At 44.3% G+C, this 23,454-nt stretch overlaps 2 protein-coding genes across 3 annotated transcripts; one reads left to right on the forward strand and one right to left on the reverse strand.

Annotated features, from left to right (window-relative positions):
• Nucleotides 1-5,817: 5,817 nt before the first annotated feature.
• Nucleotides 5,818-20,925, reverse strand: LOC135396368 (mitochondrial tRNA-specific 2-thiouridylase 1-like). Of its 2 annotated transcripts, none has more exons than XM_064627300.1 (9): nucleotides 20,727-20,925; nucleotides 16,876-17,041; nucleotides 16,640-16,803; nucleotides 16,388-16,560; nucleotides 13,325-13,445; nucleotides 13,157-13,257; nucleotides 7,793-8,011; nucleotides 5,956-6,092; nucleotides 5,818-5,849 (listed from the first exon to the last, which is right to left on the reverse strand). In XM_064627300.1, the coding sequence occupies exons 1-8, from the start codon at nucleotides 20,809-20,811 to the stop codon at nucleotides 5,970-5,972; spliced, it is 1,152 nt and encodes a 383-aa protein (XP_064483370.1). In that variant the 5' UTR covers nucleotides 20,812-20,925; the 3' UTR covers nucleotides 5,818-5,849; nucleotides 5,956-5,969. The 2 variants fall into 2 exon arrangements, with proteins under 2 accessions (XP_064483370.1, XP_064483371.1); XM_064627301.1 differs by having other exon boundaries at nucleotides 20,666-20,755.
• Nucleotides 20,926-21,250: 325 nt separating this feature from the next.
• Nucleotides 21,251-21,652, forward strand: LOC135398345 (late histone H2B.L4-like). The gene has a single exon (XM_064629760.1). The coding sequence runs from the start codon at nucleotides 21,251-21,253 to the stop codon at nucleotides 21,650-21,652; it is 402 nt and encodes a 133-aa protein (XP_064485830.1).
• The last annotated feature ends 1,802 nt before the right edge of the window (nucleotides 21,653-23,454 follow it).

The following is a 23,454-nucleotide window of genomic DNA, read 5'->3' on the forward strand; positions in this document are numbered from 1 at the left end:
TAGAACGGCACGTTCGATTCATTTTCACGTTCAATCACTCGTCCACCAAGGATTTGGGCACTTGGGGAGACGACCGAATGTTTGCGGAATGGAATTAGTGGCTGCCCTTATGATCGTGTCTGTAATCATGTTGCTCATTTGTTCAACACCCATACCTTGAGTAGAAGACAATGAGAGATCGGCTTCTCTTTGAAACATGCCCCAATCTGCCTCTGATAATTTCCAACGAGGTGGACGTGTTGCAAGGGTATTTGAAGGCAGGTGTAATTTTAAGGTAACTGGGAAGTGGTCACTTCCACGAGGATTTTCATCCACTACCCAGTCTAGCATTTGGAAACTGGATGGGCTACACAGAGAGAGATCTATTGCAGAGAATGTCTGTGTAGCAGCGTTCACCAGTATTGAGTAGACACACTGGCCTTGAGAGTAATAGTAATAGCCGTTCAAACATTTTGCCACGACTATCCGCCCTTGTGCTGCCCCACAAGTAGTTATGGCCATTGAAATCTCCCAATAAAAGAACGGGTGGTGGGAGCACATCTAACAGACTTTCGAGTTGTTTTTGTTCTACCAGGCCTGACGGCGGTAGATATAAAGAACATATGGTTAGCACCCCGTGAAGACATACCTGAACAGCAACTGCCTCAAGTGTTGTTTTCAGTGGAAGGTGTTTTGCAGGGATGGTCTTTGATGTGAGGATAGCAACACCACCAGATGCACGTGTTGCACCAACTCGATCTTTTCGGAACAGGTTCCACCGCCGGAATGTATGTGTGTGTTGTGGATTCAGATAGGCCTCTTGTAATGCAAAACAGAGTGCATCATACCTGTCCGAAAGATCATTGACATCGTCAAAATTGGAGAGGAGCCCTGGACAATTCCACTGAAGGATCGCCATAATAGAGAAAATGAGGGAGATGTGTACAAGACATGTCTGCACTATGAAGAAGAGTGTACGTTTGAGGAAAGTTTCATTATTTTTTCTTTGGGGCCATTATTGGCTGTCTCGGAGTTTTCTTCCGAGCAGCCGCTAGTTCTTTTGGAGATATATCAGGAAGTGAGCCACTCCGTGAAATATCTCCCTTAGGCTTCCTTTGGGATTGTGAGCTCACGCTCGTGAATGAGCGTTGCGAGCTCGTGTCATCATCGCATTCCATGAAGCTTGCCTCCACAGTTTGCGATGATGCCGGTGGCGTCTGTGAAAATGAAGCCACGGAAGAGGATTGTGAAACTGTGGTTACTGTTACAGGAGGTGTGGTGTTTCAGAAAGAGGTTTATGTGTTTCTTCACTTTGTGTTGTCTTTTCTGTCGGTGTTGCACATGAAATCATCCTTGGTTTCTCTTTAACGACAGATGAAAACGATTTCTGGAACAGGAAGGGAGAAGCCGCCTTCCTGGCTTCTGGATAACTTAGTTTCTGTGTAACTTTGATGTGCATAACCTCTTTCTCAAACTTCCACTTTGGGCAAGACCTAGAGTACGAAGGGTGGTCACCTGAACAGTTAACGCAGTGATCAGGCCCTCCGCACTCTTTGGAGTTGTGGTCCTGTTTGCTGCAGCGAGCACAGCATGCAGACCATCTGCACGCATCGGAAGGATGGCCGAAGCGGTTACATTTAAAACATCTAAGTGGGTTAGGAATATATGGCCGCACTTCTGCAGTCAGATATCCTACCTTCAGTCTTTCTGGTAGAGTCGAGATAAAGAGGAAGAATAATTGTTAACATGTGTATATTGCATCCGTGAGAGAAGATAATTTGACAACCACTGCATCAGATTGTCCGGAAGATTTAGTTGAGATAGTTTAGCGAGCAGTCTGCTGTGAGGAACTTTATCGAATGCTTTTTTAAAGTCGAGGAAGATAACGTCACTGCTTATACCCTTATCAAGATGGAAATGAAGGTCGTTTATGTACTTAGCTATGTTCAGCTGATATAGCTATATACAGGTAGTATGTTTAGCTCTGCTTTGCTATTTTCAGCTATGTTTAGCTGATATGTTAGCTGATGTTTAGCTGATATTTTAGTTGACATGTTTAGCTGATATATTTGGCTGATATCTAGCTGATATATTTAGCTTATGTTTTATTTATGTTCAGCTGATATAGCTATATTCAGCTATGTTTAGCTATTTTAGCTGATATTTTGTCTGGCATGTTTAGCTGATATGTTTTATTTATGTTCAGCTGGTATAGCTATATTTAGCGATGCCAAGCTATGTTTAGCTGATATATTTGGCTGATATGTTTAGCTATGTTTGGCAGATGTGTTTAGCTATGTTCCGCTGATACAGCTATATTTAGCTATGTCTAGCTGTGTACCGCTGGTAGCTATGTTCAGCTGTTCAGCTGATATAGCTATATTTAGCTATGTTCAGCTGATGTAGGTATATTAAGCTGTTTGGCTGGTATGTTTACCGATGTCTAGCTATGTTCAGCTCATGTTCAGCTGATATCTAGCTGATATGCTTAGCTCATATAATTAACTATGCTTAGATGATTAATTTGGTGATGTTCAGCTATATTTAGCTGATATGTTGATCTATATTTAGCTATATATCTGGTATGGTTAGCTTTACTTAGCGATGTTCAGCTATGTTTAGCTGATATGTTAAGCTATGCGAACGTATGTTTAGCTGGTATATTTCCCTTCCGTCAATTATGTTTAGCTATGTTCACCTTACATGTTTATCGGATATATTTAGCTGATATCCAGCTGATATGTTTGGCTGATATATTTGGCTGATGTTTAGCTCTGTTCCGCTGATACAGCTATATTTAGCTATGTGTAGCTATGTTTAGCTGTTTAGCTGATATGTTTCGCTATGTTAAGCTATGTTTAGCTGATATGTTAGCTGATGTTTAGCTGACATTTTATCTGGCACGTTTTACGTTTAGCTGATATATTTGGCTGATATCTAGCTGATATGTTTAGCTCACGTAGTTAGCTTATGTTTTATTTACGTTCAGCTGATATAGCTATATTTAGCTATGTTTAGCTGATATATTTCCCTTCTGTCAATGATGTTTAGCTAGTTTTGCTTATATCTTTAGCCGACACGTTAGCTCATGTTTAGTTATGTTTAGCTGATATTTTAGCTGACATGATTAGCTGATATGTTTATGTTAACCTATGAAAAAAAGATGAGTGGAAAGTCCAATGTATAAACTGACGTTTTGGGGGAAGGCAATCGCCCCCCCTCCCCCTGCATCCGCCACTGCTGCTATGTAGACATGAAGAACTGCAATGCCATCGGCCAATCAACGTAGGTGAATTCACACACAGGCTTTCTGCAACTACCAGTGACTGCCAGTGGCTGCGGCTGATGACAGCTCACCTCCAGTGGCGTAGCTAGAGGGAGGTTTCAACCTCCCCCACCCCCATAAAATTGTACCTTTGGGAAAGGGAAATGAGGGTGAAATCCTCCTTCCCTATGAAAAGTCTCCATAGTACCCCTCCCGAAATATTTGTCTGGCTACGCCGCCACTCGTTTCCATAGCTACTGCTGCCGAAAGCATGTTGCGACAGGCAGAACTTTAAAGGATGTTAAAGTGCTAAAGTGCATAAGTTTATACTGGCAGATTGAATAATTTTGTTATGATATAACTGATGAATCCTGTTCCTTTTGTATTGTTGTCAAAGTAACATCATCTTTCATTCTGCGAAAATAATTTTTGAACCTTAGTGCCCTTTTAATGATGACACCATGTCACTCGAACAATTGCGCTTTGTTTACTCCAGGTGGCATTGTTTCTACACACTGCGTCAAATACATGGCCCTTTGGGTGTGTTATTCCATGCACGAAAAAGAAAAGGTGGTATACTCCGCTCGAAATCTTACGCAGTGTCTGACACACACCACTTCATGCAATGCCAGGTTTCATTCAATAATCTGGTTCAGTCCTTGCACAGAGGTCAGGCAGGGTGTCGGGAATTCTGTGTTGCGACGTGGTGAGGCAAATTTTTACAGGATTTTCATGATAACTCGCATGAAAGACGCTATTCCGAGAATATCCCTCTAAAAACTTTCGTCTTGAGTGTCAGCTGGGTAGACTTCCCGGAGGGGGCCTGGCCCCGTCTGGGAAAGTTCTGGGGAGGGGGGGGGCTCAGACCCCCAAGCCCCCCTCCACACACACACACACACACAGTCGGCACCTTTATGATTACAATGATATCATTAATGTCCAAACAGTTGTGGGGGCAAACACAAGTAAACCTATAGTTGCTGAGCACGAGGATCATTTTAGTATGTTCTTCGTACTTGAAATGATTTTTCCCCATCACATGCCCTCGTCTATAGCAAACACTCACTCCTGAACTCGATATCTAATAAAAGTTTCAGAAGGCCCAACCCCTCATGCGAGAGAAATTTTACACTGACTGGCATTTCTTTCTGTGACAATGTTGCAGTGGCTGAAGTAAGTGCTGCTAACTGCACAGGTATGCTATGATTTACAAGTTTAAACGGGGATAGACAGGTTTTAATGCACAGTAGAGTTCCAAATGTTACGGCACTGGGAAAGAGAACGATAATTCCCATTAAAGGGGCAATAAACAGGTACACAAGGTGCACTTTTTTTTCATGTGTTGTGATACGTTGCTGATAGTGAACGTCTTCCAAAAATTGTTGTTGCAAAAAAACTAAATAATGGCTCGAAACCGACCGAATATTCACTGCACTCTTTCGCACTCATGCCCCGCCTTGCGAGGCCCAGGCAATAATAGCCACACGTCATTTTGACGTCGCGTACCATCAACCATTCAGAATGCCGGACACTTATATGTACATTGATTTTGTTGTAATATCAGGATGTTAGGTGAATTCTAAACGTCTTACCACTTGTCAATCCCAAGGTAGCCAGATCAAACAGTACCAAAAGCCCGCAATGCTGCATTTCATATGCGCACTATGTTTTCAGTGTTATATTGCTCCGCGAGGTCACCGAGATGCTCCCGCAACCAGTTCCTTCGCGAGCTGCCGCTTGTCTCAGTGGGGCCCGTCATTGGCTGGGAGATCAAGATCTCCCCTACCTCCAGGGCCTGGAATGCGGTGTCGATATACGTGAGAACCTGGTGACGTGTCCCCGTTCCAAGGATGAAGGAGAGGCTCACGAGGATTACACTCTTTCAATGGCATTGTTTCGTGATCAAGACGCTCGCTAGGAGCAAATGAATCTCATATTTTGATATCGTGAGCCACGTTTTTTCATAGAGCATAATAACTGGAGAATGTTCGTCGAGCGGTTTAGAGCCCCTTTAATGTAAATACCCTATTTCGATGCAAAAGAATACTTTCAACCAGTGAAGGGTTAAGACACATGCAAGAGGTCTTGGTGGCAATAGGTCCAGACATCCCAAAGCTTCTGAAATCCTCTTTGGCCAGACGATGAAACATACCAGAGGAAAAGACTCTCAAAGGTGGTGATGAGCAAATGGTCCAAAAAGCACGCTTGCATGTCTCGCATCTTTTTGTACATCAACAATGAAGAAAACACATGTCCAAATTTGTGCACCCCACTGTAGAATGGTTCACTGAGCTACCATTGGCATCGACGTGAGCTTCCTGGTTGATTGCCTTCAGTGTTTGCTCTCAAGTGCCAGAGCCTTTCATCATGTGAATGTAAAGCTTAGTTCCTTAAACTAGTCTTATGTATCCAAATCAGAGCAAACATCTACAATGAGGGGGGCACCTGGGAGGGAGCACCTGCCCCCTTTCAGCCCGCTCACAGGGGCACACAAAAAAGATACCTTTAGGGAAGCAAGAATATGGCACACAATTTTCCCACCTGTCCTCCCAGAGGCAAAAAGTAGATGCCAGTACTGATCCAAATGATTCACAACTGAAAACTTCTGCAAAAGAAATGAAGTCACAAGGGGAATTCTGAAATGGCGCCTCCTAATTTTTTGATCAAAGGTGCAACTAACAACAAATTCTCATACAACAGATACTACTTACCCTTTATTCACAAATTAGTTTAGAGAAGTATCTCTGCAATTTATTTTTCCGACAGAAATGTCATCCTGCAGGCTTGGTCCCAACTTTGTAATTTTTGCACTCCCCAGGCATACCTCATCACTGTAGAATACAGCAAACTGAAAGAGAAAATCAATTTTGATTTTGCACGTTTGAACACAGTCACTGGTCATTATACAAGGTCTCCAAGCAAAGTGTGAACATATGTTTGAACATATATATATATATATATCACTTTTTCTGAGATGAAATCAATTGCAATATAGTATATGCTGAAGGGAACTCCTTAGGAAGGCATTAGCAAACGCCTAAGACAATGTCTTAATTAACTTTCAATAATTAACTTTTTAATTATAAAAGCTACGAAGTTGTCCCAATGGGAACATCTGTTCCTTTCGGTCACCTGATACCGTTGCCGTTTTCAGAACAAAAATACGTTCGGTAGATTGCTGCGAAAAATTCGTGAAGGAACACCATTTTTTTCTTTATTTTGTTCATTGCGCATCTACAGAGACGCGTATTTCCTTCATCCCCAATGTGAGAGGGGGAAAGAGTACACTATCGCCTCTTCAGGAGTGCCCTTCAGGAGGAGGAGAAGGAGTGCCCTTCAGCATATGCTATACTGCAACTGATTTCATCTCAGTCGTGCCTCGTTAATATGGGCAGTTTCGTCCCAGACCAAAATCGTCCATAAAGCGAATTTTCCATATTATCGAATACCAAGGAAATAACAAAAACAACACAGAAGGTTTATTTTAAAAAATTCGCAATTAGCGCCCACTTGAAAGTATACTTCGTTGCACGTTAGCAAAACGTCACCAACACGTAGCTGCCTGCTGCTCATAGCCCTCAAATAATTGAAGAGTCGTCTGTACTCCCGCTTGAGCCATAGCAGATGTGACTGTTGGTTCGACGTTGCTGAAGTCGTCGACGCAGAGCCTGTGAACTTGCCTTGATAACTGTGCAGCCTCTGTTCTCATAAGCTGCAAAGCGACTGTACTAAGTCTGTTTCACTAAAGGCACAACTCCTTGCACGAAGGTCGATCGCCCGTGGACGTGCTTGGAACAGTCTTGACGCAATAAAGGATTTTCCAGGCTCATCATGTCCACAAATGACCTCCTTTCCTCTTATAGTTCTTGTGGACGGTTCCGAAGGGGGGTGTAGCTCGCTACACAGCAGAACGTTCTATGTACTTTAAAAAGCTATCCTGTAGATTTTGGGGAGGCTTGCCTTCCATACCGATACCGTACATAATAACGAGACCAAAATACATGGACTACATATGGTTAGTACCTTGCTGGACCGTCCATTGTCCGAAAAGCGAGTTTCCATATTAACATGAAAATGCATTGGATAAGTTTGGTCCTCACAAAAATCGTCCATAATTCGAGTTGTCCATATTAACGAGGCACGACTGTATATATATATTTCAAAAAAGTATGTTCACACTTTGCTTGGACACCCTGTATAGAACTTCAGATCGACATTCGGACATCCAAGTTCCCACTTTATGTCGAATTGACTTAAACCTCTTAAAGTTACACATTTATTGAAGCAAACAAATTTATTGCATTAGAAGGCACACTTTACCGAAGTACTGAAAAGTAGCATGTTGGTAACTGGCAGCTCTGTTACTCGCTTTTTAATTCACAACGTGGTAGCAGTGCTTGTAAATGAAACATCATGTATCATTGTAAATGAAATATCATGTACCTGTTCTAGTAGCGATTATTTATCCTAGAGGTTTCATAGCGAGTTACGATTCCGCAAAGTGAAATTTGTGCACTTTACTGACCATTTAATCGCTACTGAACATACCTGTCCTGGTGTTATTGCTCGCCTCGGTTCAGGAAGTCTAACATGGAGAGTGAGGTCAGAGTCCTGATCGACTGTACAGGGTGTCACTTCCTCGGGATGCTGGGTCTTGAAGAGGCAGGTAAACGACTCCCCTGGTCTCACTGGCCAGTCACAGATCCAATGTGGAGCAGAAGTGTGGAACGTGCTGCAGAAAAGTGCGGGATGATTTGTTCCTGCTGCCTGCAATTTCGGAGGTCATTCGTGAGCACATTAAAATACGTAGCGTTTATGAATTCCAGCGAGACTAATTTTGGTGATTCAGAAGACAACAATCAAAAGACGTAATATCACACTTTCTATTCAATTGTTGTTTGCAAATCATTTCATTGCTGTTGTCTCAAGAGCTCCTAGTGACAGTCAGTCTTACTGTGTAATTCAGTACCACGACCTACAAGATTATAAGGACCACGTCATGGGCACCCCCTTCCAAGTGCCACATTTGTAAGCTAGGGGTGGAGCTACTCATCAGCCCGATTATTGCTCCCTCAATTTCTGCAATGCTTTGTACTTTAGATGACCTTAGTATTTTTGTACAAGCAGTGAATGTCCCACGGGAGACCCTCCTTTCAAAAGTTTATTACCATCATCATTCTACGCGTTTTCATAGGAGCTGTTGCCGTCGTCTGCTACGGTAGTCGTACGTCCGCTTCAGCGTGTTCAAATTTCTGTTGTCCAATCATGATGTAGATCTCATGGGCACATGAGTAGCACCCATAGCAGATCGTGCGGACGAACTCCTCATAGGGGTAGCCGATTATTACATGGTCATTATAAGGTGGTAGGTCGTGCTCAGTACATAGGTCAATTCGTACTCGTCGTACTCGTCGTATTCGTCGTCGTACTCAGAAGACTCACTAGGGCGCATGCCACAGCGTGGAGATCGTACCCCCGCACCCCCCAGTGATGCCACTAGCTATAACACAGAAAGCCTGCTGTTGTTTGATATGATCTACCTTCTTCTGACCTTTTCTATACTGATCAATGGCGTGAACAATGCCACGTTCGCATGTTAATTTTTGTTCCTTGTGATGTCCAGTGTCCATGTTCCATAGCGTTGTGTAGTTTTGTTGCCGTTTTTTACTGCATTCTCAATCTAGGCAACTGGGAATGAGGCACGTTAAAGCTTCCAGGTCATGCGAGACAAAAAGCAAAATAAGTAACCGAGAAAGATACCTATTTTTGCTTATGCTCACATATGCAGTCAACCCTCAATTTATGAACCCTCGATTTACAAATTCCCTCACAATATGGACGTTGCCCCCTGGGATGATACGCATACCCTTCCTTAATCGGAACCTTTAAATTTATTAAAAAATTTTCCAGAAACGTTATCTTTTATTTTATTTTTAGTCCATGTTAGCACCTTGAAGCGACTGTGGCTATGAGCGGCGTACAGATGTGGAGGGATTGAGAGAGGACAGCAGGAAACAGTGGGAGACAGGGGGGGTTAGTGTAGTGCTCGCGACACAGTTGTCTGAAATCGTCGATCACTGTGTCTGCAGCCCGCACTTCCTTGGTTGCCCTCCGAAACGTTGTGTCAATATTGTACGAGGGGTGTTCAAGTCAAACCGGGACTTTTCATTTTTTCACAAAAGTAAAATGAACTTTGTGGCGACCCAGTTTGGGGGACACATGGGGAACCGTCCCGTGACATCAACCCCCCCCCAGGCGATCCCTGGCGACACAGGTGTTTTCCACTGGCCAGTTTAGCCGAGTGGGCTGATTTGGCGCATCGAAGTAGGTCAGTGGAAGGTGTCGCGGGAGGGGATCCTGGGGAGGAAGGGGTCACTCGTGCCTGGGACTTGGAAGGGATCAGACGTTGCAGCAATAAAGTCAGCAGTGTAAGTTATTCCAAATCTGTGTCAGAGTCATTCTTGATTGGCGATAGGGAACGTACCGGTTATTTAGACCACACCCCGGTGGGGAAGGCTACTTGCAGGAGCAAATCCCACAACTTACAGGCGAGAAATTAGTTTTATTTTTCAAGGTGATCTCCAGCTGCACTAATGCACTTGTCCCAGCGTTTCACGAGGGCTTGGATGCCAGCAGCGTAGAAATCTCTACCAGCGCTAAGCAGCCATGATCGGACCGCATTTTTTACCTCGTCGTCGCAGCTGAAGTGGCGGCCCCCAAGGAACGCCTTCAGTGGCCCGAAGAGATTGAAATCGCTGGGGGCGAGGTCTGGACTGTAAGGGGGATGTGGCAGCAACTCCCAGTCAAGTTCCTGTAAGGTGCGTGTTGTAAGATGCGCTGTATGCGGGCATGCATTGTCCTGTAGGAGGAGGACTCCCTTGGTGATGAGGCCCGGCTGCTTTCGCTTCAGCACCTTATGCACATCCCTGAGAACCTGGCAGTAATATCCCTTATTGATGGTGGTACCACTGGGCAAAAAATCAACATGAACAACGCCAGCCTTGTCCCAGAAAACCGTGGCCATGACCTTACCCGTAGATGGGGTGCTTCGGAACTTCTTGGGAGCTGGCGAGCCCGGATGCTTCCACTGTTTTGATGCGCGTTTAGACTCAAGAGTGAAATGGTGCACCCACATTCCATCGCACGTGATGATCCGATCAAGGAACGGCTGTCCTTCAGTGTCGAAACGGTACCATAGCTCTTGGGAGATTTCCAGTCTTCTCTGCTGGTCAAACACGGAGAGCTGCCTAGGGACCCGCAGGGAACTAGCTTTCCGAAACTGTAGGTGTTCATGAATGATAGTGTTCAACGTTCCCACAGAAAGGTCCGTCTTTCGAGCCAGTTCGAGATATGTTATCCGTCGGTTCTTGAGGATCAGGTGCTCCACAAGTTGGATGTTCTCAGGAACTCTGACACTGGGCTCTGATCCGCCCCGGCTGGGATCGTCCTGCACTGATGTACGGCCGTCTCAGAACCCTTTGCACCACTCAAACGCTTTGCTGCGGCTAAGTGTATCGTGGCCATACTGAGCCTGAAGTCTTCTGTGAATTTCAGATGACTTTACGCCTTCATTCACAAGAAACTTCATGACAGTTCGCTGTTCGATGTGCGCGCTCACCTCGTTGTCGGCCATCTTGTCCAGCACGTGTCTTTTGTTTTGCACAAACTTTGGACCACCACGTGTTGAACGCGGAGGCCTGTCGCGTGTGAAAATGACGGAAAAGAAGTAGCGCTAGCCATTTGTACACTCAGGAGACAGAAAGTCCCGGTTTGACTTGAACACCCCTCGTATTTAAAGGTAGGCCATATGCTGCACATGTTTATTACTCGAAACTAATGCTCTTGCAATATCTTGAGATTTAGGATTGGATAGACAGCGGGACGCTAATTCCAGACAACCGTGTCGCGAGCAGCACATCGTTTGTCGACTTCAGGGGGAACTGTGCCTAAATTTGTCCGGAAAGTCTGCCAGAGGACCCAGAGAAAACCTCAGAAAGCACATCCGGTGGTAGGATTCCAACCCACCACCACCCAGTCCTCAACACAACACTTGGCTATCACCAACGAGCGCACGCCTTTGCCCTCTCGACCATGCCACTGGTTCCAAGGAACGTTAACCATTCATTCATTACGGGCATTACGCATTTCTTGCTGTCAGGGATTGTGCTACATGCATGACGAATGTCTTACTGGTGACTTTCCAGTTGAAGAAGTGCAGCCTCATGAAAGAAAGCTTGCAATTAACTGTTTTATTGTTGCTTCATCCTTTTACCTTTATTACAATATTCATTTCTTATCTCCTGTATGATCGATCTAGGTTCGCCCCTTTCAGGTGTGAAAGATTTCCCTCAGGGTGTCGAACCGAACCCGAACCGAAAACCGTACCCGAACCGTTATTTTTGCTGGAACCAAACCCAAACCCGAACCGAAATTTTCATGACACTGTTGAACCCGAACCGGAGCAGAACCGTAAAAAATAATAGCGGTAACCGGTTCGCAACAAAACGGTTCGGACATAAAAGAAGTCAGCATAAGAGTTCCTCTCTATCCCCGAACGAAGACACATTGGTATCATCATCACCCGCGTATATCATGGATTTCCGAAATTTTCACCTAGCAGTCAGACGACGACGTATAGTAAGTATACTTCCAGCGTCTTTTTAACATGTTGAAGCGCAGTTGTCCTTGTGAGCGCCGCGGCTAGCGCCCCGCACGCGTTGCGGCGTCTACTCTTCAGAGACGAGGTGCCACGCCTAAGAATGAAACAGGAATGGAGTAGGCCAGTTATATAGCTCTACAGGACGAATATGTGATCAAATAAGCACCCAAGATTTCCCTTTACATGTGAGCAGTGCAAATTAAACAAGTCAGAAACATAAGAAGTAGAGAAGGAGCGTACGCAGAACGGTGCCTGTTTGATTGGTCGTGGTTTGAAAAATAAATGTGGTTCTGCTTATTGGTAGCGCAGTTATGTCGTGACACATTGCCTTTGTGTTGTCGATTAACTAGTACACTGCTGTGAGCTCGGACAGAGTAATACCTAAGACACACGGCACGCTCTAAGGGCCTTTCTGCAAAAGGGGTGCTGAAAATCGCACTTGGCTCCAGTTATCGTTTGATAAGCGAACCATGAAAACAGCATCCCATTTTGCCGTTATCAGAAGGTTCGCTTGCTAGACGATAACGGGTGCAACGAGCGTTTTCTGGCACTCCTTTTGTGAAAAGGCCTTTGGAGCGCCCGTGTGTCTTAGGTATAAGGCTGGCAGGCTTATTTTCGACATGCTTCAGTACGGTTTCAGATCGATTCACGCTGCGAAGGCAGTGTGCCGGCAAGTACTGTCGTCTATGTTACGCTGTCCATCTTATTAGGCTTCCTTTAAGTGTACCTTGCTGGCACTGTGCGTGTGAAGAAAGAGATTTTGGAAACAGAAAGTAGCAGGACTACATCGCTTCAACAGCGTGGACTCTATTTGCAATAAGTGTTCATCCATTTCTCATTTCTCTCGCTAAAGGGCTACATCACCGCTAAAGACGTCAATGCAGACAACAGCAGTAAGCTATTAGCCACGCATTTCCTGATAAAATCAGTTTTATGGAACATATAAAACGGAAGCGTTGAACCGGTTCGCCAACCGGTTCGGGGCTGCGAACCGGTTTGCGAACTGGTTCGAGTTTTGGCGTGGCCGAACCGGAACTGAACCGGAACGAAATCAAAACAACGCGAACCCGAACCGAACCCGTATTTTTTGCGGTTCGACACCCTGATTTCCCTACACCTCATTTGCAATTTGTAGGTTGCCTTACGTTGTGGTATGTCTTGTATCGTGGTGTACGCAGCGACGAAGCTCCAGCAAGACAGCCCACAAAGTTTCTCAACTAAGCTTCATATGGTGAGAAGTGAAAGATACATACCACCAGGATCGTGTGCGTGCTCGGACACATACGGGCAACGTAGTAAGGAAACTTCTTGCCTCCGATGCTGCATCTCTGTCCCAGTGTCCAACAATGAACACCTAACACAATCCAGTAGCTTAGCTTATCCAGTGCTACGTGATTCAGTATAAAAGCTTAATTTCGTACCTAAGTGATGGCCGACAACCTCTCCAGTATCAATGTCGACAAAGGTTCCTCTCTGTGGTTCCACGTACTTGTTTATAAAGACTTGGAAATCCGTTCGTCCAACAAAGCAGATGCCCGTACTCTGAAATAGCAGTTTGAAGTACTCAAGTACACTACTCTGTTTCAATAGGAAATAGTTTCAGTAATTTCAATAGTAGTGAATGGAATGAACCATGAATGAAGGAATGAATCAGTGCCTTCTGCCTTATCTTGGCCATCCTTGGAGCTCATGTAGACTACACGTTCTATCTACCAGTGATGGCCACTAACTACTTCTACAATAGTTTAACTATAACTACTAACTACTTTGCAATTGAGTAGTTTAACTAGTAGTTCACCTACTTTTCAGGGGAGGTAGTTAAAACTACTTCTTTAACTACTGCAATGTAGTTTAACTACATCTTTAACTACTTAACGTTGTCCATCAACACCAATCCCATTCTGTAGCGTTTTCTTAGACACCTAAATATGAATCACAAGCAGTGACAAAAGTGAAGATTTAGTACACATGCACGGCACAATTGCTTTGCACCTCCGTTCTCATCAAACAGGTAGCTCGAGGTAAAAATCGGAAGCACAATCGTACCGTAAAGCTTGCGGCAAAATCGGAAGCAGTTGGCGCCTGCAGCAACCTAACTACTGTAGTTAACTACTCGAAATAGTAGTTGCAGACTACATTTTCTCCAAGTAGTTGATAACTACTTTTTAACTACAATCAGGTAGTTTAACTACATGTAGTTAACTACTGGCCATCACTGCTATCTACCATTCAAAATGCTATCTCATCTATAGGCTTCATCAGATGAAGTCTTAATCTTTCTCCTCCTCCGTTAAATATGTTAAACGCCTCCTAATATAACCCAAATTTGAATATGTTTATGCTATCTGTGATACATCATTTGTCCTAAAAACAGAGCCGTGCACATACCATTCTTTCTGACTACTCCTATTTCTCGAGTATCTTCGTAGTACTTCCTTCATTGCACATTTTCTCAACTTTGCCCATTTCAGATGATCTTCCACAACCCATTTCCAGCTATACCCACATTTCCTGACTACATTATCCGAAAAAAGCAAAATATTTTCTCTATCATGCTAAATTACACTGCTCACGGTTTTCTTTTGAAGAAGATCTTCCATTGTCACTGGTACTGACCTCAGGTTCTCAACAATTGCACCATTGTTTCCTTTCTTACTTTCTCAGATTAATTAATTGACAAAACCATTACACTCAGGCCCCATTTATCCAGATCGTGCCATTCCGAGCAAAAATGACCAGACAGTGAAAGATCCGGATAAATAAAACTCTAGACGAAATGAGTCATCAGTTGCCAACAAAGTATGTGTTTCTTTCGGAAGGCATAAAGAACCGTCCATCATCACTCGCATAAAATTACCACAGACATTCAGCTCCTGCAAACAACTATCTATGCTGTTAACTTGAGAAAAATTTTTCTTCTATTCAAAAAATTCTGAAATTGTTTTCAGTGCACTTTGTGCATCCTGAAGTGTCACAATACTGGTTCCCCACTCCTGGATCAGGAATTTTCTTATGTGTGCTTCATTTCTTCTTGCATATTGCAACTTTGCTTACCACGCTAATTGCTCATCTTCAACGCTTTCGCTGACAAGGAACACGCATGGCCGAAGGCATTATTGAAAGCCTTCGAATAACCTTTCCTAACAGCGTCAAACAACTTAATCGGTCAACGTGGTGCACACACGTACGATGGAAAAAGGGTAAATTTTTCAAGGTAATCGTCCCGTTTTGACGAAATGCAGGCCACACGCCGTCTGTGACTTAACACCGGACACAAATGCAGCACACTTTGTGCTCAGTCCTCATTACAAAAGTCACCGCCAGGGGTCGCTAATACAGTAATTCAACCAGAGCCGTATATTAAAAGGGAGTCTGGCCATTGGGAGGAGTCACAAAACGAGGCTCGACCTGTCAATCACAGTTTCGCTCCACTGATTGGTTTGCGTTTTATCACGACACGTGATAGGACGACAGAATGTGTCCCAGTAGGTGGTCCTGCCGGCAGCGGTACGACGACGGAAGCAGACGACAATTCCCGACGTGCGCCACGCACCCTAGGTGGTGTTCATCAAATTTGCAACCAAAAATCCACTAGTTTTGCAGATTGCGAGAGGTATCCATTTCAATCCCATCCAATCCACTTGCCACCCAAAATGGCGCTGCCCATGTTGGACAGGGGGATAAATATTGAGGATAGGTTGATTGATAGTGTCCCATATTTCAACACTCCATTGGTCAGAAAGCTGAAAAACTGGGTGGAGCGTCAGGTATGACCCATTAATGGACAGAATACCTTTTAGTATACGGCTCTGCATTCAACTATCCAGATAAGTGAACGCAGCTGTAGGGTATTTTCCTCAGTGGTTCCTGGAAATCCTTGTCCGGATCCAGAAACTGAGGCACGGATAAACAAAGGCAAATCGCCTTTCCCCGTGTGTTTTGTCCGGATAGCGTGGGATCTGGATAAGTGAAGGGTTTTTTGTTTTTGCTTTTCTTTTTTTTTTCTGTGTCAGCGCCACAAAGCAACTGTGGCTATGAGGGGCGTACAGACGTGGACAGACGTGTAACTGCAACTACCATACTTTTTGCCCACACGTAATGCCCTTCGTATCATAATAAATAAACATAATAAATGAGGCCTCAACATTTGGCCCCCTTTTGTTTTGTGTTGAAGAGCAGTGGAAGTGTTGCTGATGATGTGCAATGTCACACTTTCTTGTGTCCAACAAAGGGCAATCTGGCAAAAGGGTGGTCTGGTGACTAAAATTGTTTACAGATTGGTAAGTTCATTATTTCAACTGCTGCAACCAGCAATGATACCGAAGCATTCTTCTAGATCGCAGCGGTGGGAAAATGACAAAAAAAAATGGCACACACACAAAAAAAGACAAATTTGATACCATCTTTCCAGACATTTTTTTCCTCAGCATACCAATATTTCTCCATGCGTTGCATGCATTAGCAACATAAAAAGAGATGCTTACCTCTCTTTTCTTTGCAAATTTCTCCAGACCTATCCCACTTGCTATACTCTTGACTTCAGACTTTTTCAGTTCCCCAACTGGGAATATCACATTCTGCAGAGGAACTTGTTCCACTTGAGACAGGAAGAATGTCTGGTCCTTTTGTGTGTCAATTCCTCGCAGAAGTCTAACGTCTGTGCAAACAAAAGGAGTGCGTTCGTGTCGGTTTAAAGCAAAACGGGACCTCGGGTAAAAAGTTTTTTTTTTACCAACCACCATTTGGGAGCTGCGCAATCCTAGCATAGTGTCCCGTCGCAATGGCGTCTGAGCGAAGGTCTTTCATAGCGTATTTGTAAAATGCATCAAACTTTATTTTTTTGTTGCAAAGGATGTCTGGGTTAGGAGTGATGCCACTTTGGTACTCGAGGAGCATGGTACTGGAGCAAATATTACAAGCTGAAAGTTCAGTGACAGACGAAATGGTAACGTTTCAAGAATATGAGGGTTACCTGAATACATGGTGCCAGTATGGCTTTACAAAGTTGACCACCTTAAACGGAATATTTAAATTCTTGCAGACGTAGTGTGCATCTTCCAAGTCTGCATCAAGAGAACATTCTGCATCGTCGTCTTGAGAATCCCAGTTTTTCATGAAAACTCCAGTGACTTCGTGCCCTGTTTTTGAATGAAATGAACGGAATTGTCACTTCTCACATTTTAAATTGTCGTACCAACTTTGCTGTGAGGATACATGAAGCCGTATCGTGCAAGGGTTGGAACCGTTGTTTTTTTAGGATGGGGTTAACGTTCGTCGGTACAATTAAGGTTCGGGACTAGAACAAAGATCCAAACCAGATTGAATTTATTTGCAGCCTCAAGAAGAAACTGGTCACGCTCAAATGAAACCATTATCACATCAAAACCTTGCTCACGTCTCTTTCGGCTGGTGTATATTCGTCGAATCTGTCTCCAAATAAGTCTCTCAAACTGTGATGGAACAACTTAAATTATGCCACGTCACTTGCAAAAGAAAGTGCTGCTCGCTGGAGCACTGGCTTGCTTAAGTAAACATTCCACCTGAACCGTTTCACAAATCGGTAAACGCTTCAGATTTAATTCAATTCCGTTTGAATGTAGAAAATTCTCCAATCGTTTCAGCCCGGGTTCAGCCCCAGTTCCAACCCCTAGCATCGTGAAGATATCGAGCAATGCGAAAAAAAGAAAAAACATAGTTTTCAAACGTGAGCCAGCGTCTGAGGTGGAAGAAGCAACAGCACACATGTGGTACTTATGTAACTTGTCTTACACATTACATTATACATGTAACTGTGCGTAACAGTAGTATGAGTACACAGGGTACAGGGAGCTTTCACCTACGTCACATTGCGACGTGGCATGCTCCTAAGCTCCTCCTACTGGTGGTCACTTTTCGTGCCAGCAGCATTGAAAGATGAAAAAAAAACGCTCTTTTTGAATGCAACATCAATAGTTTTTATAAAGGAAAATGTGAGAGCCACAATGACGAAGTATCTTCGGGATAAAAGAAGGGTACGGACGACGAAACACCATTCAAGGCTTCGTTTTTGAGCAAATGCTAGATAATCTCCAGCTGCGCCGAAAAAGTGACCAACGCCATGGCATTTGAAGTCATGTGAATACACCCTATTCTTTTGGTTGGCGCTGCCATTCTGCAAGTCGGCTTCGCCACATTATCAAAACGGATTTCGTTGGGCAAGGCAAGCTAACGTAGACACCGCTAACATTAACCTAACCTAGATAATAATAATAATAATAATAACTTTATTTTTGTTATGGTACCCAAAAACAACCACTAGGGTCTACTAATTGGTGCACCACATAAGGTTATACATGTGAACAAAGAAAGTAAAATACACAAAACGACAGTAAAATATACAAAAAGCCAACAAGGTTAACGGTGAAACAAACGAAGTTAAATAGAAACAATGGCACTAATACTAGTAAGAAAATCACGAGAAGGAGCGAAAATGTCGATGTCATGGTGTTGTAAGGCGGAGTTAAACATTAGTTGTAAACGATTGATTGGATGAAGCTTTGCAAAAGAGTGAGGATAGAAAAGAAGATGCGACCTCAGAGAACGTGAGGGCACTCGAAAGTTGATGCACGATAGTAGTTCGGGGCAGGCGATGACAGAATGTATGAGCTTATACAAGAAATGACAGTCACGAATCGTTCTGCGATGAGATAGTGTGGGGATCGAGAGTTTGTTCAGTATATGATCGTAGTTATAGTAAGTGCTGCAGCCAAGATGACGAAGATGAAAAACAAAGATGAAGCGTCGCTGAACGTTTTCTATGTCAGCGGACTGAGTGATACTGAGGCAGTTCCAGGCCACCGATGCAAATTCAAGAAGAGGGACTACGGTGGAGAAGAATAAGCGAAGGAAACAAGATGGATCCTGAAAGTTTTTGGTGATCCGCGAGATTATGCCGAGTTTACGCATCGCAGAGTTGCACAGCTGAGTTACATGCGTGTGAAAAGTTAAAGAGCTGTCAAGATGAAGACCCAAGTCTTTAATGGATGATTCACGTCTAATATGAACAGAGTCGAGAGAGTAAGTATAATGACATGGATGCTGCTTTCGAGTGAAAGAGATGACGGCTGTCTTAGAAATGTTCAGGTTAAGCAAATTGTTTGAGCACCAACGATGGATCCGTGAAATGTCATCTTGCAGAGCGGTACAGTCGTGAATGTTATCAATGACTCGAAATAACTTAATGTCATCAGCATATTGCAGGACGTGGCAGTTAAGTACACAGGTTGGCAAATCGTTAACAAACATGTTAAACAGTAATGGCCCAAGGGTAGATCCCTGGGGCACACCAGATGTCATGTAGTAAGGATGAGAATATGCATCTTTGTACCGAACAATGTTGTACCGGCCGCAGAGATAGGAAGAAAACCATTTGCAGAGTGAAAGTGAGACACCATATAGTGACAACTTTGTGATCAACAATTCATGATTAATAGTGTCAAAGGCCTTAGACAGATCAAAATACACAGAATCAACCTGCTTATGGTTTTCAATGTGCAAGCTAAGATAGTTAATATAAGTCACAAGATTAGTTTCCACGGACCTGCCAGTAGTAAAACCATGTTGTGAATCAGACAGAAACGAATGAAAGTAAAAAGACAGATGTCGGAACACCACCTTCACAAATATCTTAGAAAAACAAGATAGCAAGGATATGGGCCTGTAATTGCACACCTCAGCTGGCGCACCACCTTTATGGATGGGAACAACAATGGCTTTTTTCCAGCATGAAGGGAAAGTAGATGTGTTTAACGACTTGTTAAACAGAGCCGCAAGTATAGGGGTAAGCACTGGCTCACATCCTTTTACAATGAAATTGGGAATGCGGTCAAAGCCGGCTGAAGTGCTCGATTTCAGCTCCGAGATGGCACGTTTAACATCAGATTCTTCTATTTGAAAGTGAGCAAGGCTGAGATTTGGAGCAGAAACAGATGATGCAAAGCATCTGTTCGTTGTTGTGACTGGTGTGAAAACTGAAGAGAAGAATCCGGCGAACCTTTCAGCTACAACAGAGGGTTCCGTGAGAAGGCATCCGCCCTGCTTGAGCGTGATAGAGTTTGATGGAGGGGAGACTCGGTCTTTTACGTACTTCCAAAACGATTTTGGGTTTGTGAGTAATGACGACTGAACGAAACTCTCATAATTACGGCTGTCACGCTTAAAGATGCGTTTAATATGTTTACGTGTCTCTTTAAATTTTTCATACCAGTCATGCCGTCCAGTAGACTTGTACTTCCTATGGTAATGAAGTTTACGTCTCATAAGCGATTTCAGCTCGCGCGAAAACCAGACAGGGTAACTGTTCGACCGGGGTCTTGTTATTGGAACAAAACGGTTAATACTACTGAGGACAATGTCGGAGAATTATAGATTAGATTATAGATATAATTAGATTAACTAGATTATCGCTAAACTAACCTAAGACACCAGAAACTAGGTTAGTTCAGTACCAAGTTCGGTTAGATTACTGCGGCTGTGGCAGATTCCCTCGCCCTCCCAACTTCATTATCGAAACGGATTTGGAGGACGAGGTAAGCTGCCATGGCCCCTATTAATCTAACCTCACTAAACCGACCTCAAGATATCATAAACTTCGTTAGTTTAGCGACAAGTTGAGTTAGATTATTAATGGGGCCATGGTAGCTCGCCTTGCCCCACCAAATTCGTTTCGATAATAAGGTGAAGCTGACTTGCAGAATCGCAACCCAGCCAAAAGAATACCGTACTTTACGAAATCCGTAAGACACCGGCGAGCCTCAGCTGGAGCACTGCCGCAGGCGAACAGACCTCTCTGTTTCAATAAATATGCTGCCACGGTGCTGTCAACACCGCCAGATACGGCACATGCGACTTTTCTTGCTGCACGTGACATTTCAACGTAGAATCTCACACACAATTATTACAATTCATCACACAGCAATGTCTGCTTTACACAAGTTTAGCACAGCAAGTGTGTGGCGCCATTGCTGATGCTACCGCGATGCCATATGCCCTCATCTAGCTTAGAAACCAAAACCCCTAATGACGTTGAGTGCAGTCACTGACAGTTATACACAGGTCAAATGTTGAGAAATTAACAAGGTTGTGCAAAAAATGACGACCCAAATGAAATGCAGAAATGCCTTCTGCACTTCAAACTTCGTTTTCAGTGATAGTGGTGAACATGGTGTGAAATGTGACGCGGGAGGACAAGCCAATCAGAGCAATTCCCAGCACTATCTTCCAGCACGTGCATATGCCGTTCGTTTTTAAGCCATAGTAGCCATTGCGTGCATTCCGTCTGACGAGATTAGTGCACTCACGGTAACACCATGGCCCCGAACACCAGCAGCACCTCGGCGCCGAAAAATCGGAAGAAGGGCAGAAAGCCTGGAATCCTCAACGGGGTCACAGGTGCTGTGAATAAACGGCACCGTAAACGACGTGAGAGTTACAGCACCTACATCTTCAAAGTACTGAAGCAAGTGCACCCGGACACTGGAATATCCGGCAAGGCCATGGCAATCATGAACAGCTTCGTCAACGATATCTTGGACAAGCTGGCCGACGAGTCAGCTCGGCTAGCAATCTACACCAAGAGGCACACCATCACTGCTCGTGAAATCCAGACTGTGGCCCGCCTTATGCTGCCCGGTGAGCTGGCGCGTCATGCTGTTTCGGAAGGAACGAAGGCAGTCACAAAGTACACCACTTCAATGGCACCAGCACAGTGAGTCGCTCGGCAAAAAAACCACAGGTCCTGAACTGGCGAAAGTCCGTAAACTATGTATTTCCATGTCATGTTCTTTTTTTTTTTTTTATTCGTGTTGCGGAGCCCAGGAACTAGTCTTTTTTTCTGTTTTGTGGTTTGCACTGGTTTACACGGTGTCGTATATCGCTGCGCCATTACTCGCTGGACATTACTCAGGTGAAGTGTATTCGCTGACACGCGACGCATTAATGTTCCACCCCGTGCGGTGTTGACTATGGCTCGCGCTTTTTTTCGAGCTGGATAATAAACCTAGGATTCGACCTAGTGAGGACTGCTTGGTCAGTTTATTCCTTTTGTGCGTGTGGGTGGAGGTTGTGGTGGTTTTCAGTCAGGAAATCTCAATGGCAGGCGTTGGATGCGAAACATCCAGACCTTCCGGAATTGCGTGACAGACATCTGGGCATCATCGAAGGACGGCCTTCGTACTAGAACAGGAAGAGCTGTCTTTTTGTCTTTCCAAACATTCGTCTGGAGGGGGCTTCCGTGGAACAATGGCGTCGCAAGAAGGGCGATTACTTCAACCCCTCGAAATCTCGTTTGGGAGAGGGAAATCCTCCCCATGTTTTTATTCCGTGTCAGCGCCGCGAAGCAACTGTGGCTATGAGCGGCGTACAGATGTGGACAGATCGAGAGACACCAGGAAGGAGTGGGGGAGTTGGTATGCGTCCTGGGCCGACTTCAGGGAGAACTGTGCCGACATTAGTCTGGAAATTCTTTGGAAAACTTCGCACAGCACAGCCGGTGGTAGGATTCGAACCCACGACCTCCCAGTCTTCAGCACGACCTTGACTACCACCGACAAGCGGGACGCCTTACCCGCTCCGCCGTGCCGCTGGTACCGCCCACATGAAAAGTACCCATAGAACCCCTCTAGAAATATGTCGTGTATTTTTCTAGCTACGCTGTTGATTTTCTTCGCAAATGTATTTTAATTATCTTGACCGTTTTTAATTTGTTCTTGAAGGAGTAGTTCTGAGGGGGGGGGGGGGTTTCCCCTTTCTGCTGATCTCCGGTATCAGGGAAATGTTTCGGGAAAGCGTCACAAAAGCTGACATTTGGGGAAGTGTTCCATATCAGCTATAGCCTGACACCGTTTTATTTTTTCGTGTGTGTGAACTAGCTTTTCACCTGACTTCCTACCTCTTTCCATTCTAATGCAACTGCAGACTGAATTTTGGCCATTTACTGTCAAGCTTTTTGCAATATTTTGTCGCGTATCTTTACACGAAAAAAAAAGGAAACTTGGTGTGCGTCTGCCTTCATCTACGCAACGTAACGTCCTTTTGTTTTTCTTGTCCCACTCATGAGCCAAACAAACACTCAAGTAACAGCGGCCAATAGCCATCGCCTGCTGTATGGCTTCACTCAGTCAGAGGTGGGCATCCTCACGAGGGCAAATGAGGGTGAGGGTGTCCTCACCCTCACATCACCCTCACCTCACGCACATTGAGGTGAGGAAGATTTCTAAAAGGGAAATTGAGGTGAGGTGAGGAAAACTTTTCGAGAGGGAGGGTGAGGTGAGGAAAATTTTCGAGAAGGAGGGTGAGGTGAGGAAAATTTTTTTGACAAGGACTTTGAGGTGAGGTGAGTGAGGAAAAATTTCCGAGATTGAGGTGAGGTGACGAAAAAGTTTTAAGAGGGGGTTGAGGAGATGTGGAGCGGCTATTTTCAATTGAGCGATCTCTTAAAAGGGTACCGAGAGCCAGCTTTTTCAATTACCAATGTAGCAGAAATGTTTTTGTACTGTGAACATAGGCTCTCTAC

This window comes from Ornithodoros turicata, chromosome 6, assembly GCF_037126465.1.
Source record: "Ornithodoros turicata isolate Travis chromosome 6, ASM3712646v1, whole genome shotgun sequence".
In the NCBI taxonomy this organism is placed as follows: Eukaryota; Metazoa; Arthropoda; class Arachnida; order Ixodida; family Argasidae; genus Ornithodoros; species Ornithodoros turicata.

Coding starts and splice junctions, on each gene's coding strand:
- LOC135396368 (XM_064627300.1), bottom strand. CDS start 20,811: ATGTCACGTGCAGCAAGAAAAGTCGCATGTGCCGTATCTGGCGGTGTT. Junction 16,804..16,875: donor TACTGGCACCATGTATTCAG/GTAACCCTCATA, acceptor TATTTGCTCCAG/TACCATGCTCCTCGAGTACC. Junction 13,258..13,324: donor GGTTGTCGGCCATCACTTAG/GTACGAAATTAA, acceptor GGATTGTGTTAG/GTGTTCATTGTTGGACACTG.
- LOC135398345 (XM_064629760.1), top strand. CDS start 21,251: ATGGCCCCGAACACCAGCAGCACCTCGGCGCCGAAAAATCGGAAGAAG.